The 20837-nt window shown below is 36.3% G+C and overlaps 1 protein-coding gene across 11 annotated transcripts in view; it reads right to left on the minus strand.

The window, feature by feature from the left end:
- NTNG1 (netrin G1) overlaps positions 1–20837 on the minus strand; it is a 374749-nt gene that overhangs the window by 74628 nt on the left and 279284 nt on the right. For 9 of the 11 annotated variants that reach the window (XM_055146507.1, XM_055146506.1, XM_055146514.1 and 6 more), the window contains one exon: positions 13863–13889. In XM_055146507.1, coding sequence (XP_055002482.1) covers positions 13863–13889 — 27 coding nt within the window. Of the gene's footprint in view, positions 1–2351; positions 2418–13862; positions 13890–20837 lie in introns of all 11 variants that reach the window. The other 2 variants (XM_055146512.1, XM_055146509.1) reach the window with 1 other exon arrangement.

A 20837-nucleotide genomic window follows, 5' to 3' on the forward strand; every position in this document is an offset into this window, starting at 1 on the left:
GAAACTTTCAAACTGTAATAACTTATAATCAACCCACTTGACAAGTAGCCCTATAGAAAGAGACTCTTTTTATCTGTTGTTCTTCAGAGTTTGTTTCAATTATAAAAGAAGTTTTGAATTTAGCAGAAAAATCATTTACCATTGGCTATAATAAATTTTAGAAGCTTTATTTTCAAGGTCAAAAATTAAAAATCTGATCATTTAAGTAAAAAATCCAGTAATGAAATGATGATTTTAGCATCCTCTATTTTCCTTGACTTAAATTTGTAGTTGTATTGTCATCGTGGCATTCTGTGTAACCATAGGTTTTCTTATGTTTAGGAATCACAGAACAAAATACCTATGGTCAACCATTCAGCAGCATCTAGACTTGAAGATACCATGTATCTCCCTACTTTTAAAATAGAATAATCTCAGATTTTATTAGCTTTGTGATATCATTTTATTAGTAGCAGAAATTTCTCTGTAAATTCACTTGGCACTTCTTTTCTGATTATTCAAGAAGAGTGGCTTGTGAAAAATAGCAAAAACAGGATAAAGCCTGATGTTCTTTGCAGATGTTGACAAGATAAAGTATGGCTACATCATAGAAGTGGCCACTGCCTGAAAGTGCACCTCTACGTAAAATTTCAAGAGCAAGCAATTTATTCAACAGTGCTACTTCTCAAATAAATTCATTTGAACTCATTATCCATTCTCAAAAAGTGCAAACTGCATTCATGAAATATATTTCTGAAAGCTTTTAGTCCTGTCACATCCCAGAAAACATCGGAAAATAATAAAAAAGAATCTGTTTCAGGTTTTGAACAATGCATAATCTTGTTCGGCTCAAAACTTACTGTGGAGAAGTGTTAAGTCTTAGACTCTGTCCTTATAATTTGTTGAGCTATGAAACTCATTGGGAAATATGGAATGTCCTTTCACTAAAGATGTTCCTTCGTGAACTAGCTGAGGAATAAAACCACTAAACCTCCCCCGAATCCTTCTAGAATTATACTAATAGGGGTGAGCTTGGTCTGTGTTTCTTCTTCCACATAAGTATGCAGAAACTCGAAAAAATTCATTTGGAGCAGATGATTAAGATAATTCTATTTGCTAGTAATATATGTATCTAGGACAGTCTCAATTTCATCACTCCGATCAAGGACTGAGAATGCAGCCCTTCCAATTTGACTCCTCAACAAATTGTTAATATATTTTGTTTTGCTTAGCAGCTATTTCCTAGTTCCTCGTTTTGCTCATTTCCTCCTCCATCTGTATTCATTAGTGTTTAAAAGGAACATCCTGTATATAACTAAGGAAGGTGGAAGCCAAAGATGTGCCTTTTTTTTGTAGAAGGAAGAAGGCAAAAGAATACAATTTTATATTAAAATAAATTCCTATTTATACACATCTAAGTATATCTATAGACTAAATGTTAATGCAAGCTTAACATTACACTGCATCTTATGAATTTCATTGGCCAATTTTTAAAAAGTTCTAGTTCTTCCTGTGTAATCACACTGCTGCCTCTCCTTTTATTTTGTGACATTAGAAGTCAAAAATAATTATTGCTTTAAGGACAGAGGCAAAACAGGTTGTTCCTAACACTTGTAGAAATGAATTCTAATAAAGGATGAAAAAGGAGAAATTCCCACTACAGGAAATATGCAGTGACAGGAGAGAGAGGGGGATGAGAAGGAAAAGGGGAAGTGAGGGGAAAGGAGGGAGAGGGGCTGGAGCAGGAGGAAGACAAAAAGAGGGGGAGAGACAAAGAGTGAAGGGAGGAAGAAACAGAGAGAAGGACTGGAGATTAGGGAGGCAACAGAGAGGGGGAAGAAGAGAGGGAGGGAGGGAAAGAGATAGAATTTCTGTCAATCAATATGGAGCAGCAGTGAAAGAAAACAGACGTGTTAGGAGTTCCAATAAAGCATTTTCTCCAACCCTATAAAACTGATGTACCAGCTTACTTGAGAAATGTAAATAGAAAACACTGTATGCATAAAACTCTATGATCAACAATGGTATAAATCATAGTGTCTCAATAAAAAATGTGTAGGGGGAAGACACAGTGAGAGGGTTGTTATCAATTAAAAAAATTTATGCTCTGTTCTGTGATAGGAACAGAACTCTAGATTTCTGTTGGATTTAACTGACATTCCATGTAAATTAAATAAAGTGCTTATAACTTCTATTTCATCTAACTAGCTCTATACCTTTCACTATGATATTTCTGAGATACCTTTCATAATAGAAAAATATTAGAATTATAGTCCATGATATTTATTTTGTTTACTATTAAAAGTAATATTTGGGATTTACCCCCTAAACAAGTGGGTTTTTATATCAATAGGGACTTGACATGCTCCTACCTTGTTTTGGGTTAGGAACCTCAAGGGAAGAAATATTCGGCAATATCCTATTAAACTTTGGAGGATCTACATGCACCAGGAAAAATCAGGGTATGTTATTTTCAGCTATAATGTCATTTGATCTAAACAGAAAATTTTATGGACAAAAACACAAACCATAAAACTGCTCTTTAACTTGGCTGTGATGCGCTTAACAAAACATGACTTCCATTCCAGACAAGAGCAAACAACTGGTGGTTTCCAAAACATTGAATGGACATTAAAAATATAGCCCCTTCCTAATAGTCATCTACAACTATGTTTGCAATAAAGTAGAGGGTTCTTACAAATAACCAAATAAGGACTTCAGCAATTCAAATAGTTCCATAGAGGTGGTGCCTGAAACTAGAAGATAACACGAAGGAAATAATTTCTCACTTGAGGGTTCCATTCTCCACAATTTATATTTACAGATAGGAACTGGTTACATTAGTCTTTTGTGAGTCTTTGGGTTATGTTTTAAGTGTGAGCCATTATCTCTGAAAAGAAGTTGATTTATTTCCCATTTTTATTCATGCAATTTCTCAGAGGAAGAAAGAGAAAGATTTCAAGGTGGTTTTGGTTTCAGGAGGACAGATCAAGGTGCTTCCCTATCTAAGGATTGTAATGTAAGGTCTGAATGTGCTGCTGTGCTTGTGTTTTCAAGGGGCTTAACCACAATGTTTCTAGAGATACTGGTTCAAGTCTAGAAATCATTAAAAGCAGTTCTAACTTGAGAACTTAAATGTCATATCTTCCTTGGATTCATGAGTATTCATCTATATTCAAAAGCAGAACAACTAGGCTTAAGAATTGCAGCTTCATACTCGTACTAATAAGGTGTATTGAACTGCATTACTAATGCCAAAGTTTACTCTCTATGGAGATAAGTTCAAAATCACACCTTTTGTGTGGTTCACCAGGACCATCCAAGTCCACCAAAAGAGTTCTTGCCTCTAAATTCTTGTAGCATGGCCTGAAGAAAAGTACAGCGGGCAGAAAGTTTGCCTTGCATGCAAGAGACGTGGGTTCCATCCCAAGCATTCCAAATGGTCCCTGGAGCATCACTAGTGATAGTTATTGAGCAAAAAGCCAGGAGCAGGCTCAGACTATCAATGGGTGTGATACTCCTGCCAAAAAAATAGTCAGAACTCCATAAATTCTTGTAGCATGTTGTTATCTGTGTCCCTGATTTCTCACTGGCATATGGATGGGCATGGCTTTTAATATTGCTAGTAAAATATAAGTATTTTTTATAATTTCTAAATTAGTTACTATATCTTTATTAATATATCTACTATATTATTACTAAAATAATAAATATTTTAATTTTACAGGTCTATCTCTAGTTTCCCTAATGAGACTGGATATATTTGAGGAATGGTAAAGCATTTCAGAAGAAAAATATCTAATAATTGGATAATTGCCATCAAATGACTAGGCAACAGTAAATAAGTATTACCAGATTATTTCTGCAATCAGACTGAAATAACATTCTTAATAGACATAAAATTTCACTATAAATTTGGTTGGTAAAAAAGCTGATCTGATCAAAAAGCTGGAGCAAGAGCACAGTGGGGAAGGCACTTGTCTTGCATGCAGTCAAACTGGGCTTGATTTCTGAGCCCTGCCAGGAGTGATTACTGAGCACCAAGCCAGGAGTAATCCCTGAGCACTGCTGGGTATGGCCCCCCAAAAACACAAAGAAAAACAAAAAAGAAAAGAAAGCTGGTCAACTAGTTGTCTTCTCTGTGTGCATGTATATACGTCTCACATACACATATATAAAAAATAAAATTTTAATATTGCTACATTTGTTAAAATTATGAATAAATAAATATCTTTTATGTGTTATTACTAGCACTGTAGCACTGCTGTCCAAGTTGTTCATCGATTTGCTCGAGCCGGCACCAGTAACATCTCCACTGTGAGACTTGTTACTGTTTTTGGCATATCCAATATGCTACAGAGAGCTTGCCAGGCCCTTCCGTGTGGGCGGGATACTTTTGCTAGCTTGCTGGGCTTTCCGGGAGGGGCAGAGAAATCGAACCCAGGTCGGCCACATGCAAGGCAAACACACTACCCGCTCTGCTATAGCTCCAGTCCATACTTAATGTTAAGTATATAACAAATTTTTTATTAAATAAAATATCAAAATTTGTTATTCTGTCAAGATTTTCTAAGAAACAAGACAACATTTTATATTAGATCATCTTCAATGCAAGTTTTAAAATTTATTCATTCCATATTCCAATATTTTAGATATTTGTTTGTGTTTATGTTTTATGTAGCTTGTTTCTTGTTTTTCTTACAATGCCAAAGGTCTACTTTGAGGACCTTGCAATATGCAAGATTTAATTTAATATATGAAAAATGTAATGCTCATCATTCTACTTTTGAATGGCTATTTGATCATATAACATTATCAAGATTGATACTTCAGTTATAATTTATTTGATCTCTACTTAAAATATAAATTTCCTCTAGTATTTAGGGGGTTTGGAGGTTAGTCCTTACATCTGCCTGGGAATATCATTTGACATTTTTCCAAAATGTTTTTTATTATATAAAATAACTAACTTTGCTGAAAAATTAAAATTTGGAAACACCATAGCTATCATATAATTCTAATTCATATCCATCTTCTGTGAGACAAAATTTGATGCACTGTGCCTTTTCCTTGGGAAAACAGTATTCCAAAAAAAGTATATTGAAATTCATGTCCTCCATATCTCCCAAATAATTAGATATTATTCAACTTTCATACACATTTTAAAATGTTCACGGATGGAGGGATGGGTGTTTTATCATTGTGTGATTGTAACTCAAACATGAAAGCTTGTAACTATCTCACGGTGATTCAAAAAAAAAAAAGAAAAAAGAAAAAACAAAAAACAGCAAAAAATTGGCTTTATTAAAAATTTAAAATATAATTCATCATTTAAATTTAAAAATGTACTATTTTATATTGACAGGGTCAAGTAAGAAAATAATTTAAAATTAACTAATTATATACTTTTTTGTTACTCTGTTACTCTCAGATTCTGGCACAGAGTTAATATTCCTTCAATATCATCACCACATTACCAAATATTTAATTCCTAGAGGGTTTAGGGAGATAGCACAATGGGTAAGGTGTTTTGGCTTGCTTGTGGCCAACCAGGTTTGATTCTCAGCACTACATATGTTTTCCTGAGCCAGCTAGGAGTGATCCCTGAGCACAAAGTTAGGAGTAAGCCCTAAGCACAGCTGGGTATTGGCTCAAAGCAAAAACAAAACAAATATTTAATTCCCAGAAGTAGACAAGCTCGTTTCAAGCTACACTCATTATACACTTAATTGTATAATTGACACAATTTCTACGCTATTCGTTATCCAATTCCAGTGAAAGTCTTCATATAATATAATCACTGTCACTGTCACTGTCATCCCATTGCTCATCGATTTGTTCGAGCGGGCACCAGTAACATCTCTCATTGTGAGACTTATTGTTACTGTCTTTGGCATATCCAATATGCCACGGGTAGCTTGCCAGGCTCTGCCATGCGGGCTAGATACTCTCAGTAGCTTGCCGGGCTCTCTGAGAGGGGTGGAGGAATCGAACACGGGTAAGGCATGTGAAAGGCGAACTCCCTACCGCCGTGCTATCGCTCCAGCCCATCTAATATAATATAATATAATATAATATGATATAATATAATATCTTAGGGAATTTTTAAACCAGTTGGCCATTTATTAAACTTAGTTAGAAATTATACATAGAAAAACTAGAATTTACCAAAAATTTGTATAAATCTTTATGTGAACTAATGGAGTAGTTTTTTATTTCACTTTGGAATAAACTAAGAAGTATCTGTGGTTAGAGATGAAGGTCTCACTCAGAGCAACAGTGTGTGACAGGCAAAGGGGACTGTAGCCAGAGAATGAGGGTGTCTGGGCCCAGTTCTGCTGCTGAGAACCTGTGTTCCTTTCTGGAGCTCAGATTCCTTACCTGTAAATAAACATGCTGGGCTAAGAGAACTTTTAGGTTTCTCTCAGATGTTAAGCTTCATCCCTTCCGTGGCTCTCTGTTGGCTTGTAGCGCCACGCAAAAGTTCTTGAAAGGAAAAAGCCAGTTGGGATGAGTTGCATGCTCTTTGGAGAATCTAGGACTAGGAATCTAGTTCATGTGAAGTGACAATCATTGTCACATACCTGGATCATGGATATTTAGATTGCCATAGTATAAGCTGGAGTTGAGAAATTATCGCGGTGATGGGACGAATCACCATATACTTCTAATGGGATTTTAGATGGTTATTCTCTCAGTGTTTCATGGAGAGCTTTTCTTAAAGATCCCATCTCCATATATTTGGGAAAATGGATTGAATTTATTTTGATCTACTCACCTGGAGTCAAAGACTTTGGCTCTGGGATTATGGGGATCACTGTATCATAACCCACAACTGCCTCCTTTGGGGAAAATACCCACAATATCAATTTCTTAGAGAAAATTTATTTAATATTTGCTGCATATAAATAGAGTCCAGGATAGATCTGAATCCTAATTCCATCATATGGAAAATTCTTTAGCTTTTCTTTGTCTAAGCCTCCTGGTATGAAAATGGAAATAATGGCTAGACCTGTTGGTTATTGTCAAGACAGAATGAGTTAATATTAGATTATCATGGACAGTAGTCAGCAAACATTAATTCTTATTATTCATTAATGGTTGCCTTTATAATAAAAACCAAATTACTATAGTATAAACAGATGAGGTCGAGAAACTAATGCACTTTCCTATTTTTTTTTTGCAATTTTAATTGTTCCCCAAGTGAGTGATTTTGCTTTGTAAAAAAAAAACTCACTTAAGATATAGCTTACTTTAGAAACTAATTCTGTTCTAGAAGTTGTGTCAGTTAATATGATTATTCACAAAGCAATAGAAATTATTTTGAAAGAATCTGGGAAAAGATCTGATTTTTAACATTCAAGGAAAAATGTTCATTTTGAAGTTTCTTTTGGTTCTGAAGGACAAACAGTTTAGACTACGAATCAAACATGTATCTTACATGACATATATTTTAAAGGGAAAAACCCAAAAAAACTGTCATGTGGCGATTTGGTGTGACATTTGTTAATCATTTTCATGAATTAGACAAACTGAAACTCTAGTTATAGAAAAAAGGCTCTGAAAGAATTTCTCCTCTGTGCCCCAAGAAAATGCTACACTTCATGTTGTTAAACACTATGTTAGAATTGCTGAGGTTGATGGCCTATTGCTGATGCTACCGTGAATCGAGCCAAGAAACAAGCTTGAAGTGGAAAGCTAAAAACATTTCATATATATGTATATATACACACATATATGTACATATATATATCAAAAAAAATCATGGGGTAGGGGTGTCTTCTATCATACATGGTATTTGGCAAACATGAACCGAGGCAACTTTTTAACTCACTCTGAGGACACAGTTTAGGACACAGAATTTAGATCCAGTATATTGTTACCAGGAGTTCTCAGTGAGCCTTTGTTCGGAAACTGATCAATGAGTGGGAATCCTGCCTTGGCCATTATCTGTTGACTTAAACAATTCATTAATGCCCCAATGAAGCTGAAGAGTTGCTCCTTATGCTTATGGACATCAATTTTATGGGAGGACAGGGTTTGGGCCACACCCAAATAAGACCCTGGCTTTGTGTTCAAGGATCACTCCTGACAGTGCTCTGGATGCCATATGCAATACTGGGGATTCAAACCAGGATTAGCAAACACCTTAATCCCTTAATCCCTGTACTTTCGCTGCAGCCTCAACACTAATTTTCCAAAGGTTTTTTTTTTTTAATTATGGCGGTAAACAGGATATCCCCATGAATACACAAAGCCACTACTGAGAGGATGTTAGCCAGCTTTCCTTCACACCCTGCTTCTAGGGAGGTGTAAGGAGAAGAATCAGTGGAGTCAATGTCACAGAGTCCCTGAGGGTTGATAGTTACTTCTGTTCTTCCTCAGGGAATCTGGTAACATTATTGATGCCTAGAATGAAATCTATAGAAAAGTCTAAAGCTCTCCAAAAGAAAATCCCTAGGGCCTTGGAGGTAATCTTACCATCTTCACAGCAAGCTGTCGACTCTCAGAAATACAGCATCATTAAACTGGTGGGGAAGATATAGCTTAAGACAGTGGCTGGTCTGTCCTTGAGATGGCATACAGAATTTGATTTTGCTATGAGATGATCTTATTTTTTATTTTTTTTAATTTATTTATTTATTTGCTTTTTGGGTCATGCCTGGCGATGCACAGGGGTTACTCCTGGCTCTGCACTCAGGAATTACCTTCTGGCAGTGCTCAGAGGACCATATGGGATGCTGGGAATCGAGCTCGGGTCAGCCACGTGCAAGGCAAATGCCCTACCCGCTGTGCTATTTCTCAAGCCCCTGCTCTTATTTTTTAATTGGATTTTTACATTTATGGAATATGCATAAGTATATACTGCCTGGCCAATTCTACAAACTTTCTCATGTTCTTTCATGAATATGGCATCTATACATTTTCCCTCTTCCTTAGCAGATCAGGGACGTTTGATGAGGCAGCAGGATCTATGAGATGCAGGAGAGGGCCCCAGTCCTCCCTCCTCTCTCAGCCGACACATGTGTAAATTGTTGGCAATGTCAGGAAGGGTCAGAAAATGAACAATTTTTCCCCTTCTTGGAGACAGAAATTCAGGAACAAGCAGGTCTAAAGTACAAAATAGTGGACTGGAAAGAGGCTGGTGCCAAATTCAAGAAATAATAACCTTTTCCTTTCCTATCCTTTTCTATTTAGTATGTGCAGTTTTTAGTTAGGGCTTCCTGGCAGAATTAGATTAGGAAAGTTAGTCAGTCACTCTGAGCCTCAGATTGACCATTTGTAAGATGTTCCCTAGATATGTGAGAACACTGACCTGCAATTCTAAGAAAAGTTTGGTTTAACTTTTCTTGGCAGTGCAGCAGTTAGTTAGCCAGTTCTCAAATCACACTCGAAGAAGACTTTGGAATTTTACTCAGTGTGAGTTCAAGTACACACTTGAAGGCTTATCAGAGAATAGTTCAGACATTTTGGCAAATCTTGGTTTGACGGAGGAATTTCCTGATGCCCCCATGAAGAGATAATTAGCAAAGGTTATAGATATTAGCTCACACTTAAAACTGGCTTGACACATAAGAATTTAGAATTTTACCTGGGGAAATGTTACATGCAAAAAAAAGTTAATTTGCATAAGTTGGGCAATTATTAATAAAGATTGCTAGGCTTATTGGAGTTTTTTAAAGAAGGGGATATTTCCCCATGCTTTATTGGAGTACTAGACATATTCTTCAGAATTAAAGAAGTATCTATATCCTAATGTTCATTCAATTTCAGGATAACCACAAAGGTTTTATGAATGTGAAATGTTAGTTACACGAATATGAAATGAATCTGTGATGAGGATACTGGGTACATGATAGAACAAAGTCCCCAAGGTATTTCACCTGGGACCTTAGCTTTCCTTCTAGAACATCAGCAAACAATTCAAAATTAATGTAGTACACCATGCAATTGCCATATAGCTACACTAGCCTGATCATTTCCCCCCTCATTATATAAAATCTAATTAGTTAAAGGGCAATTCAAATCAAACTTTTATTTGGAGGATTTAGAAGTATTAAAGCAGGGGGAAGAAAACAAACAAATACTGCAGCTCTCTGGATAGCATGAACATGATTGCTAATAACCCTTGGGTAGGAAAATGATTAACCTTGTTATTTTCCTCACGAACCAGGTTTCTACAATACATTGGTACTGAACAAAAATATTTGGATGCTGTATGGAAAACAACTTTTATAAGGCCTCCAACTGGCATCAAATATTTTCAAGTATGAAAACATCTCTGGGCTTTCTCAACAGGCTGATGGATCCCTGCAGGCGGCACTGCCTTGTTTAATAGTCCTGCCAATTAAATCGAATTAGAGATGAGTTTTTAACTCTGTGATGAAGATAATACTCATTATGCGAGAAAACAGAAAAATGGAATATTTCCCATAGGTGAACTATGATTCAAGTTGGATAAGCTGGGTAGGAGGAGACAGTGCCTCCATCAATATTCTATGCTTTATATACATTGGTCTTAAGAATGTGAAAGACAGCCTTTTGAATGTGTTTTTAAAGATAAAACATAGTTAGCTTCACAAATGTTTTCATCTCCTTTGTTGCTCCTCTAAGAAGCATATTTATTTATTTAAAAAATGTCAAATTCTTTTTTGAAATAGTATTTCTTTATATGGTCTTTTAAATCAGTGAGTAGTCTGCTTTTAACCTTTGGCTCATGTTATTTGCTTTCTTTGATCAGTAATCCTGCACACAAAACTATTTATACATCGGATTAATTTTTTCTAATTATGTTCTTTATAATACACTGTTTACCATGGTCAGTGAAATCACTTGCTTTTCTGGACTAAGGATCAAATAATTTATGTCAGAAGATAATGATGGGTTTATAACTTTAAGAGGAACACTTACCCCAGACAAATTATTTAGTTGGACCATCAACATTAAAAATGTTCCCTTGGACAAAATCTTGAATGTTTACTTATAAGTGTATGGTATACTTATTTAAAATAATGAAACCTGAGTGAATTTCTAACATGCCATGTAAAGTAAAGCCAGAGATCTTAAGTTTTAAATGTCTATAGATCTATTTTAGAACTTACTAATTGCTGGCAATATCATTAGCATTTAATAAGCCTAAGGCCCAAGCAAATCAAAGTGACCAAGTTTAAATTAAGTACCTTTGGGATGATTGGGAAACCTAATTCATATCAGATAAACAGCAGCATGGACAAATGACCATAATGGGAAATCTGTTTCTAAAACAATTTTTAGCAGATGATTAGAAAGGATGACTCTACTGTCCATACTTTTGAACTCCAATATAGGACTTGACAGTTTGATATCTGATTAAAATCTGTGAGGACTCCAACCCCTTTAGTCCCTGTGTACATAATATATGTATGTGAGTTCATGACTACATACATAAATAATTTACATGACATGCATCATTCATTGTCCTTGAGAGATGCCTTGATAGGAGTCTCATGGGTGCTACATCTGTTATAATGGCATATTTTTATAGACTTGGTAGAATTATGTTTATTGATTCTATCTTTGGAAAAAGGGAAAACACTCTGGCAAATACACAAACGTAGTTAAAAATCCAAGTAGCTCTCCCTTTGTTTGGCTTGTACCTTGGAAAGGCCATTTCTACCCTCTAAAGCAGGCAGTGAATCATCTATACATGAATTCTTGCCCCTTGGAGAGGAAAGGAATCCACCAATGTGCTAAATGACCAGTTTTTTTCAGGCCACAGAGAAAGAATGAGTGAATACCATTCAACTTAGCTTAGAAGACAGAATCATGTATGATGGTTTTATCGTGAATCTCTTGACCTCGTCACATGTGATGTTGGGTGACGCCTGACAGCTCTTATAACCAGTTTGCCGGAGAAATGAGGAAATACCCACTAGCTCCAAGCAGAGCAGCCAAAGGTAATGATGGCAGGGTTCAAATCACCACTTTAATTTCAGAGGGTTTGGGCTAGGCTTATGGAATTAAATTTTCCTAGATTGTTGATCATAAAGTGAATAGACTTTCCAAAGGCACAACAAAGCATCCTTTCAGGTCACCACTGATTTCAAAATCAAAGTGAAACAAAACTGGAATTTCCCGACTGGTTGTGTAAAAGGTCAACATCTGCTGATGCTCAGAGATGGGGAATGTGGTGGATGCGGCCGAATGAGATGGTGAGTGGGCAGTACAGTCAGAGAGTCCATGCAACACACGACTGACACTCCAGACAGAAACACACGGCAGCGCCAAAGAACTACTTTCCATCCATCCATTTCTGAAACATTTGACAGGTTAGAGCGTGATAGCAGCAAGGATCTGTCTCAGCTTGCTGCCGTTTGCTCTCCCTTTGCACAAAACTCCATGTGCAAATGTGATTGGCAAGGCCTGAGAGGAACACCGTGGGGTATATACAGCTGGGCAAATGCCCAGGGAGATACTAAAGCAGAAAAATTAAACTATTGGAGCTGCAGGTTTTCATTTGCAAGTTTGAGCACTGATGCTGTTTCAATGAGACCACAAAAGAATTCTGTAACATTAGGCTGGGATCTAAATGGATGTGAACACTGCTTCTATTTACAGAGAAACTGATTTTCATGGCATTTAACATTTCTAGTGCTTAGCAAATCTGTGTCTGGGTTTATTCACGAGTTTATGTAAACTGAGTTGATTTATAAATTGGAAAACCTGACTCTGCATTTATAAGAAGTGGGAAGCTATTTTACCCAAATGATCAGAGTATTGCTTTTTAGATGGATGATAGTATCACAATGATTCAAATGCTATTTGTACAGCCATGTCACAGAACACGGGACAGGGCCTATGAGGAGTGAGACCGCAGTCAAAAGGATTCTATACATAATAGATAATCTTGGCTGACTTTATTTCTAATCAATTGCTTAGCAGTTGTTCAAAGATTTTAGCCATAAAAGAGAAAGGATGCAATATGTAAAAATATACAAAGTTCTGTTCTGCAAAGTCACAGGTATTTTCTTTCTGAACACCACTGTTTGGTAATGGGGTACCTTTATTTTAAATGTGAGGAAGGTCCTATTACCTTGTCACTTCCAAAACAGCTGGAAAAGTGGGGAAGTGTTTTATAAATAGGTGAAGAGAGAACTCACAGCTCTTTGCACTTACAACTTTTGCATGCATTTTCATACCTCTACTTTATTAAACTTAGGCATAAGTATTTATTATAAACATAGATCATTGTATTCTGGGAGGAAAAAAACAGGCATATTGGTTTTAAAAATTCTTTTCTCAAAAAAAAAAAAACCTGATGATCATACACCTGCAGCTCTCAGGCCTTCACGAGGACTAGAACTTAATGGTTTAATGAAATTCCTTCCCCTCCCACGTTCACATCCATGGAGTTTGGCTTGTGTCCCAATGACTCTGCCTCTAGCATCCTTTGGCATTTGTTCTCTGCTTTATTAAATGATGGTAGAACTCCACAGTTGAGTTCTCTACTTTTCTAAACTATGGGAGAACTCCATACACTTAGGAAGAAAGTTCCAAAGGTTCAATGTGTTCTTTGATCACTGAGTATAGGTTAAAAAAAATTAAAAGTTTGTATTTTTTCTAAAGGAGCTGCAATTATCCAAGGAATTAATTCCATCTTTGTAAAAGTGGCTTCAGTGATCAAAAGTAGAAAATCTGTGGCACTCCCACATCCACAGAGGAGATATGGAGAGATAACTATTCTATTTCCCTTGTCACCATGGTAATGCAGAGAGCGTAAACATCAATTCAGTTCAGAAAAACCTACTCTCGAACATCAGAAATGGACACTGGAAAAATAGATCTGAGGAGCTGAGCACAAACCAAAGCTAGCCTAAACTTGGTTTGGTGATATTTTTACTTACTACCAATACTGGAAATACTGGGAATACCTGGAAAGAAAAAAAACAATAAAAAGTCTGTTAGACACTGATTAGTATATAACATTGTAGCATAAAATATCATAAACGTAACCCCTGATAATTTTATATTAGTATCTAAACACAGAAAAATACATTAATTCATTGAGACCCAATGTGCTTTCATTCTAGAGTTCCTGGGCTTATCATCTTGTGAAACTGAGGCTCGAAGACAGCTTCATGACATCAAATATCTTGTGCTTGCCTATAAGGGCTAATGAGCATTTTCTATGGTTCAAAATAGATATTGAATTAGGCTTATGTTTTCTGGGTTCTGAGAAACCCAAACATGGACCATGTGGACCTGTGTGAGCATGTCCATCTATGCAACAGATCATTAGAATCTGTTGTGAGATGCTTGTATTAGCTGCTGAAAGTAATTTGACACTCTATTTGATTAATTTCACATAACCATCATTTTCATTCCTCTTCCATGTGTCAGATATGTGGATTAAGCTCTGTAATAAGAACTTAATTGAGCAGAATAATTCAAGAATATATTAGGTTGTTCATATTGATCATAGCCTTCATCGATTTTTCAGCTTCTACTTTAATTTACAAGTGAAGGTGGTAGAACCATTTCAGAGTTGAACTGGATTTGGGATAAATATAGGCCTGAGTATGTTTTTGTATCCCGAAAAAAACTTCTAGTCAAGAGAAGTAAAGAGTTATGCTGTCTGAGTTTGAAGCTGGACTTGTACTGACACTTACCAAGTGACCTTAGGTCTATACTGACTCAGTGCTCTGCTTCTCAGAGCTGTTCTGTGGGTTAAATAAACTGACATATACAAATCACTCACAGCGGTGTTTGGTAGGTTAGATGTGCTGTTTCCATTTTTACTATGATTGCTATTGCTGTAAAGCTAGTAAGAAACACCATGTTAGCACTGTTGGTGGGAGTCAGAAATTTATACTGTTTCTGCTAAATTCAGATGGTGTGAGAATGAGACCATGAGATGGTCTCAGGTGGGAGTGAACCCAGTTGTGTGACTGGGTGACTACAAGCAGTTTTCCTAGCCACCTATCACCTGTTTCCACTTCTAAAAGACATTAATAATAAATACAGCGTAAGAGTGAGGATTAAATATACTAATCTATAAAAATGTCTGCCACATCGTGGCAAATAAGTGATAGCCATTAATGACCTGTTCAGATTTGCACTCCACATCTCTGAAGTGTGCTAACAGGTGGTAAATATAGGAACAGTTAAATTTCTAGTTTTTGTTTGTCTTTGAACAAATGTCCTCCCTTTGCTTATTTTAACTAATTATTGTAACTTACTCTGAGATTTCTAGCTTTGTAGTTGTTAAAACCAAAAACCTATCTTTCTATTTCTTAGGGGAAGTAGAGATGTAAGAATTAAATATTAGATACATACATATATATATGTATATTTAGTCCTAGAAGGAATGAATTTTTTCAATGCTTATCTATATTCAAAATTAATTTTAGACCATTTCATTAAATCTACTTCTTGACTTCACACGCATTTACAATGTTTCAGTTAAATTATTGATCACATATCAAAGGACACTGAAATATAAATATCTATTTCAGTATTTTAACTCTATCCTGTGGAGGGAATTTCAAGCTGAAGAGATTTCTGCAAGACTGCTCAATTCTTCCTGACCCCGTACTTCAGAAGACTCTTTGCCACAGTGTGACAGCGGCTTGGTACTGAATCTTTTCTTGTTTTCCTCTACAAATCCCCTGTTGGGTGAGGTATGATGGCAATATCATAACTTTAGTATCAATTTCAGAAGCTTCAAATTCCCCCATGATTGAAAAATTCTGCTCCATAACAGGGAACTGCTTGCTTTTTGTAATCCGTCAAAAAGAGTGGAAGTTTGGGTGTCAGAGAGAGGCTTTTCATGTGTTTTCAAACCTACACAGAGTTAGAGGGCCATGCATAATGCAAGGCAAAGTTCTCAGGGTGTTTGGCCAGACGCAACACAAAGCAAGACCACAGAAACAGTTTGATGCAGTATTTGCAGCGGAACATTTTAGAAAGATGCAGAAACTTTTCCATTCCTGCAGGAATACCAGTGCAGGGGAGAAATATTCATTCCATCTGTACAAACCTTGCTAAGCAAAGCCATTATGAAATCCTATTTTTTTCCCGAAGATATTTTCTATTACTGAACATTGGACTGCTTAAAATACAGGTTCTTCCTCATTTGGTGGCTTACAATTTCTTGAGGTGCTGCCAGGTGAATCACTTTCTATTCCATTGCTGTAAAATCGGAGTTGCTCAGAAAAGATTTCAGAATTGCTCTTGGAATAAAGAATGTTGAAGTTGAAAATATCTGAACAACAAAAGAGGCCAAATGGTATGTCTTTAAAAACTATTTTTCAATGTTTCTTATTGCAGATTATCATAACTTTTTTGATTATCAACAGAAACAAATGATCTTAAGGTAACTGCTGAATTCATAAAAGACTACAAGTAAGTCATGAGATACAAGTAAGTCATGAGAAATCTTCCAAATGTGTAAATAAATAAGATAAGAGGCGATGGTTCATTTCATGAGAGGTGTGTTTCTATGGGCTCTGTAAGGAGTGAACCAATGACTGTGAGTGGATCTTCTAGCAGGATCCTCTAGGATCCTCTACCTCATAAGGTAGATGAATTAAAGTTAGAATAATGCTCAGGAATTGTCCAGGCACATACTGGTAGTTTTCTTTCTAAACTGGCATCACTCATGTAAAAAATATTTTAACTTAAAAAATTCAGCTCAGAAAGTAGTTTTGGAGGTCAGAGAGATAATATAGCAGGTAAGATGTTGGCATGTTGCCAACACAGATTCAATCTCTGGCATCCAGTATGGTCCTCTGAGCACTGCCAGGAGTGACTCTGAGCACATACCTGAGAGTAATCACTGAGCGCAGAGGGGTGTGCCTGAAACCAACAAAGAAAAAAGAAAGTATTCCTTCATTTCCTTCTCCAACTCGGGGACGTGAATTAGCCACTCTCTCTTTTGGGTTTCATATACCTGTTTGTAGAGGCCTCTATGGTAAATTGATTTTCAAATGATTTTCAAATGATTTAAAAAAGTTGTTGTAGGAGTCGGACTGATAGCCTACCAGGTAAGACTCTTGCCTTGCATGTGGTCAACCTGGGTTTGATCCCAAGCAATCCATATGGTATCCTAAGCACTGCCAGAAGTAATTCTTGAGTGTAGAGCCAGAAGCGCCACCCAGAGTGTTCCCCCACCCCCATCCAATGATTGTATTTACCTGACAGTTTTGAGGACATAAGAGCCATGTCTCATATCTCTAACATCTGCCCAGAACAATGCCTAACACAGAAGAGCTATCCAATGTACATCTGGGCAAACATATTACTTGCTTTCACATTTTCCATTGTAGTGAGAATGAAAAGAACCCATAGCACTTAACTCATAGCATGATCTTGTGCTCTAGAAAACAGTCCATGGATACATTTCTTAGACGTCAGTATTAATGAATGTTTTTGTTTTTGCTTTTTGAAGATTCTCTCCTTTCTGATATTGAGTATTATGCAGTGCACAGAAACTTCTTAACACTTTCCCTCCCAGAAAAGTGAGAACTCAGAGTTCATGCTGATGATCAACAGGTGAGACTTACAAAATGTTGGACTTATTTTCTTTGCATCCTTTTTTTCATTAAAAAATGGCATTTGTACACTTTTGTCTGTATTTTTCCTTCTTAATCATGCAGGGAGAATGCAGATTTTGCAGAATCCTAAGTATATGCAATGCTGTGAACTATTCTTAAAGAAAATTAACATTCAAATATAAAATTAGAGGGGCTGGAGCAATAGCACAGCAGGTAGGGCGTTTGCCTTGCACGCAGCTGACCCGGGATCCATTCCCAGCATTCCATATGGTCCCCTGAACACTGCCAGGGGAAATTCCTGAATGCAGAGCCAGGAGTAAACCCTGTGCATTGCACATTTTGAGTGTGGCCCCCCTCAAAAAATTCAAATTCAAATATAAATTAGACATGAAATGGAGTTTTTAATTTGAAGGAGTCTAATGAGGCATCTTAAAAATTAAAAGTTAAAATAAGTTTACTTTTAAAAATTATAATTTTAATTTAATTTTAATTCTGTATTAAGACATTGTGGTTTACATAGTTTTTCATAATCAAATTTCAGGCATATATTGCATTTTGAAATTTAAACATTATTAGCTTAAGTTATCTCTGAAGCACTTTTAAAAATACTTGGGAAAGAGAAAAAGAAAGAGAGAGCCTAAAAAAATAATTCAGAAAGTGTATTTTTTTAAAAAATGGAGAACTAAAAGGAATTAGGGCATGGTCATATCCAGCCCTTTCATTTTACAGAAGAGCCAACTTAGGGAACAAGGACAAAGAAGTACTGTCTCCATTTATATTTAATACTGAGCATGTAACTCCTAATGTAATGGTGTTCGGTGTTAGACTAGCACTGAGGAAATGAGACACAGGTATGCATGAGCTCCAAGGGAAAGTTCTGCAGTCCCCAGAATCAAATTACAACTTCGTTGCTTCTTCTTGAATAGAATTGCTGGTTCAATCAGAGACACAAGTACATCTGGAGTAAGTCAAAGAAAAATACTTAGCATGTAGACACTTGAGGTTCTTCTCTCCTCAGTCAGCCCTCCCTTCTCCTATATTTATATATCTAAGTTTTGTTTTCAAAGAATTCTGGTGCAATTAAGGAGAGAAAACAACAGAATTGTATCATATTATTCTTGTGTTTCTTATTTTCCATTTTTTTTTCAATTTTCCTAACCCTCCCATCAAGTAAACAGCTAAAGGGAACATTGTTAAGGAAGTCAACTTGATGGAGATTTCAAAAATAAATATAGTCTGAAGCAGTCTGAAGCAGATCAATGCAGTGCTAATAGCCAAAACTCCTTTTAAGAATCAATGGAAATTTTGGCAGCTTTTCACGAAGACAGAAGCAGGAAGAAAAATTTGGTATGTTTCAAATACAGAGGAAATATGAACCACTATTGGGATACCCCAATCTGTTGCAAACCCCATCATGTAGGTGACATAATCTTCTAGTCAGAGTACACTCCTAGTGACCCTGAAATTCCAAAATGTCATATAAAGAAAAGCTAGGCAATGAATAAGAATAGTCCACAGTCTCATTTGTATTCTGGAGGAATTATTTTCAATGTCCGTCTAACCCCGGCCTCTCATCCAAATTGCTATTGATAGGTGGTCTAGTGAGTTGTCTCACAGGAACTTGAAAGTAAAGGAAGATTGCCTTCAGAGCACTGTACTGTGAAATCATCATAGAAATGATCCAAGCCTAGATCAAGTCATCTCACAGCACCAGACAGATTCAGGGATCTGAGTGTAACTATCAGACTTAACAGTAGCCTGACTTAACGTATTGAAAAAATCTGAAAAAGGTGAAGGTCTAGGAATGGCACCTCCTGAAGCAGAGGGTGGTGGTGCTGGCCTTGCATTGTCTCGGGATGAAGGAGTGGTTATCTATAAACTTTTAGATTTTAGCAGGTTGGCAGGGAGGCTGGCTCTGCGGTAGAACGTTGTGTCGGGATATTTCAGTCTGATGTTATTGAGATCAGAGTGGTTTAAATTTCCTGATCTCATGTTCAACAAACTACCTACTTATTATCTGGCTTTGCTAGGAGACTTAATTACAAGGCAGAGAATACACCAGTCATAAGGACTGGAATATTCTGAACACAAGAACAGTTATTTCATATTGACAATGAATATGCCAACATTTATCACCCCATATTGTTGCTGTCTCCAAAGGGAAAATGTGTTGATCAAAGTGGGATGGATCAATGGGTTAAATCCCAGTGAAATTATAGTGACAACAGTAGCTGACTTCATCGTGTGTCCATTACGTGCTCACCACTGTTCTAAATGCCTATATGTAACAATTCATTAATTTGTATGACAATGCCATGAGGTCATTACTCTAGTTTATTTACAGAGGGAGAAAACTCAAGCACAAAGAAAACCTCCCTAAGGCCATCTCAGTCAATTAGGAAGCAAACTTAGATGTGGTTCTAGAGCTTGAAACTAAAATAACCACTATATAACAGCGCTCAGTTTATTGCCGGCCTCAACTCTGTATCTCCAGTCTTCCAATAAAACCAACATAAAATAAAATGAAAACAAAACTGAGAAGTAAAGTATTTTTTCAAAATATACCTCAAAAATAACCTAATGTAAGTTGAACTAATTTGATTATAAAGCCTGAGTTAAAGGGCTAAATAATTCTCTTACCCTATTTGGAAGGAAGCATACAGATTTGCTGCAGAAATAATATGTTGGATTGAGTGGTGCTACCAGATTATTCTGATGTGTATACTATTACAATACATGTATCCTCCTTTAAAAGTTTTAAATTCCCAATTGTATTTGGTCCCATAAGTTTCAGATGTAGACTGTGGACTAATGGTTATTAGATAACTTGATATTATGCTATATATTTGGAACAAACAATTGGTCCAAATGCATAGAAAGGTCTTTTTTTCACTGTGTTAACAGGTTCAGGGGTTCTGACTCCAAAAGACTAGTGGTAAAATTTCCATCATGGCCAACCAATAAAGAAGCCTATGAAAACTTGGCTTGGGGAAGCCTGTGGATACCTATCAATCAGCCCATGCACTAGATCCAAGTGGCCGAATAGGACAAAGAAGTAACTTTTAACCCCTATAAAACTTTCCCTAAGATAATAGCCATCAAGTGGTCTCCTAGAGGAGACTGAAATACCTTATCTTATATTTATTGAGTTATGGAAGCAAAATATTCCATATACAAAGGAATATTGATGGGAGATTGATGAACCAATATGCATGTTACAGTGTTATTTACGTTTACTTATTCACCAAACAATAATGCCACAAACACTTTAGAAACTGACAATAAAATACAGTTTCATTCTTAAAGCAGCATTTTCGATCCTGA

This window comes from Sorex araneus, chromosome 8 (assembly GCF_027595985.1).
Source record: "Sorex araneus isolate mSorAra2 chromosome 8, mSorAra2.pri, whole genome shotgun sequence".
Taxonomy (NCBI): Eukaryota; Metazoa; Chordata; class Mammalia; order Eulipotyphla; family Soricidae; genus Sorex; species Sorex araneus.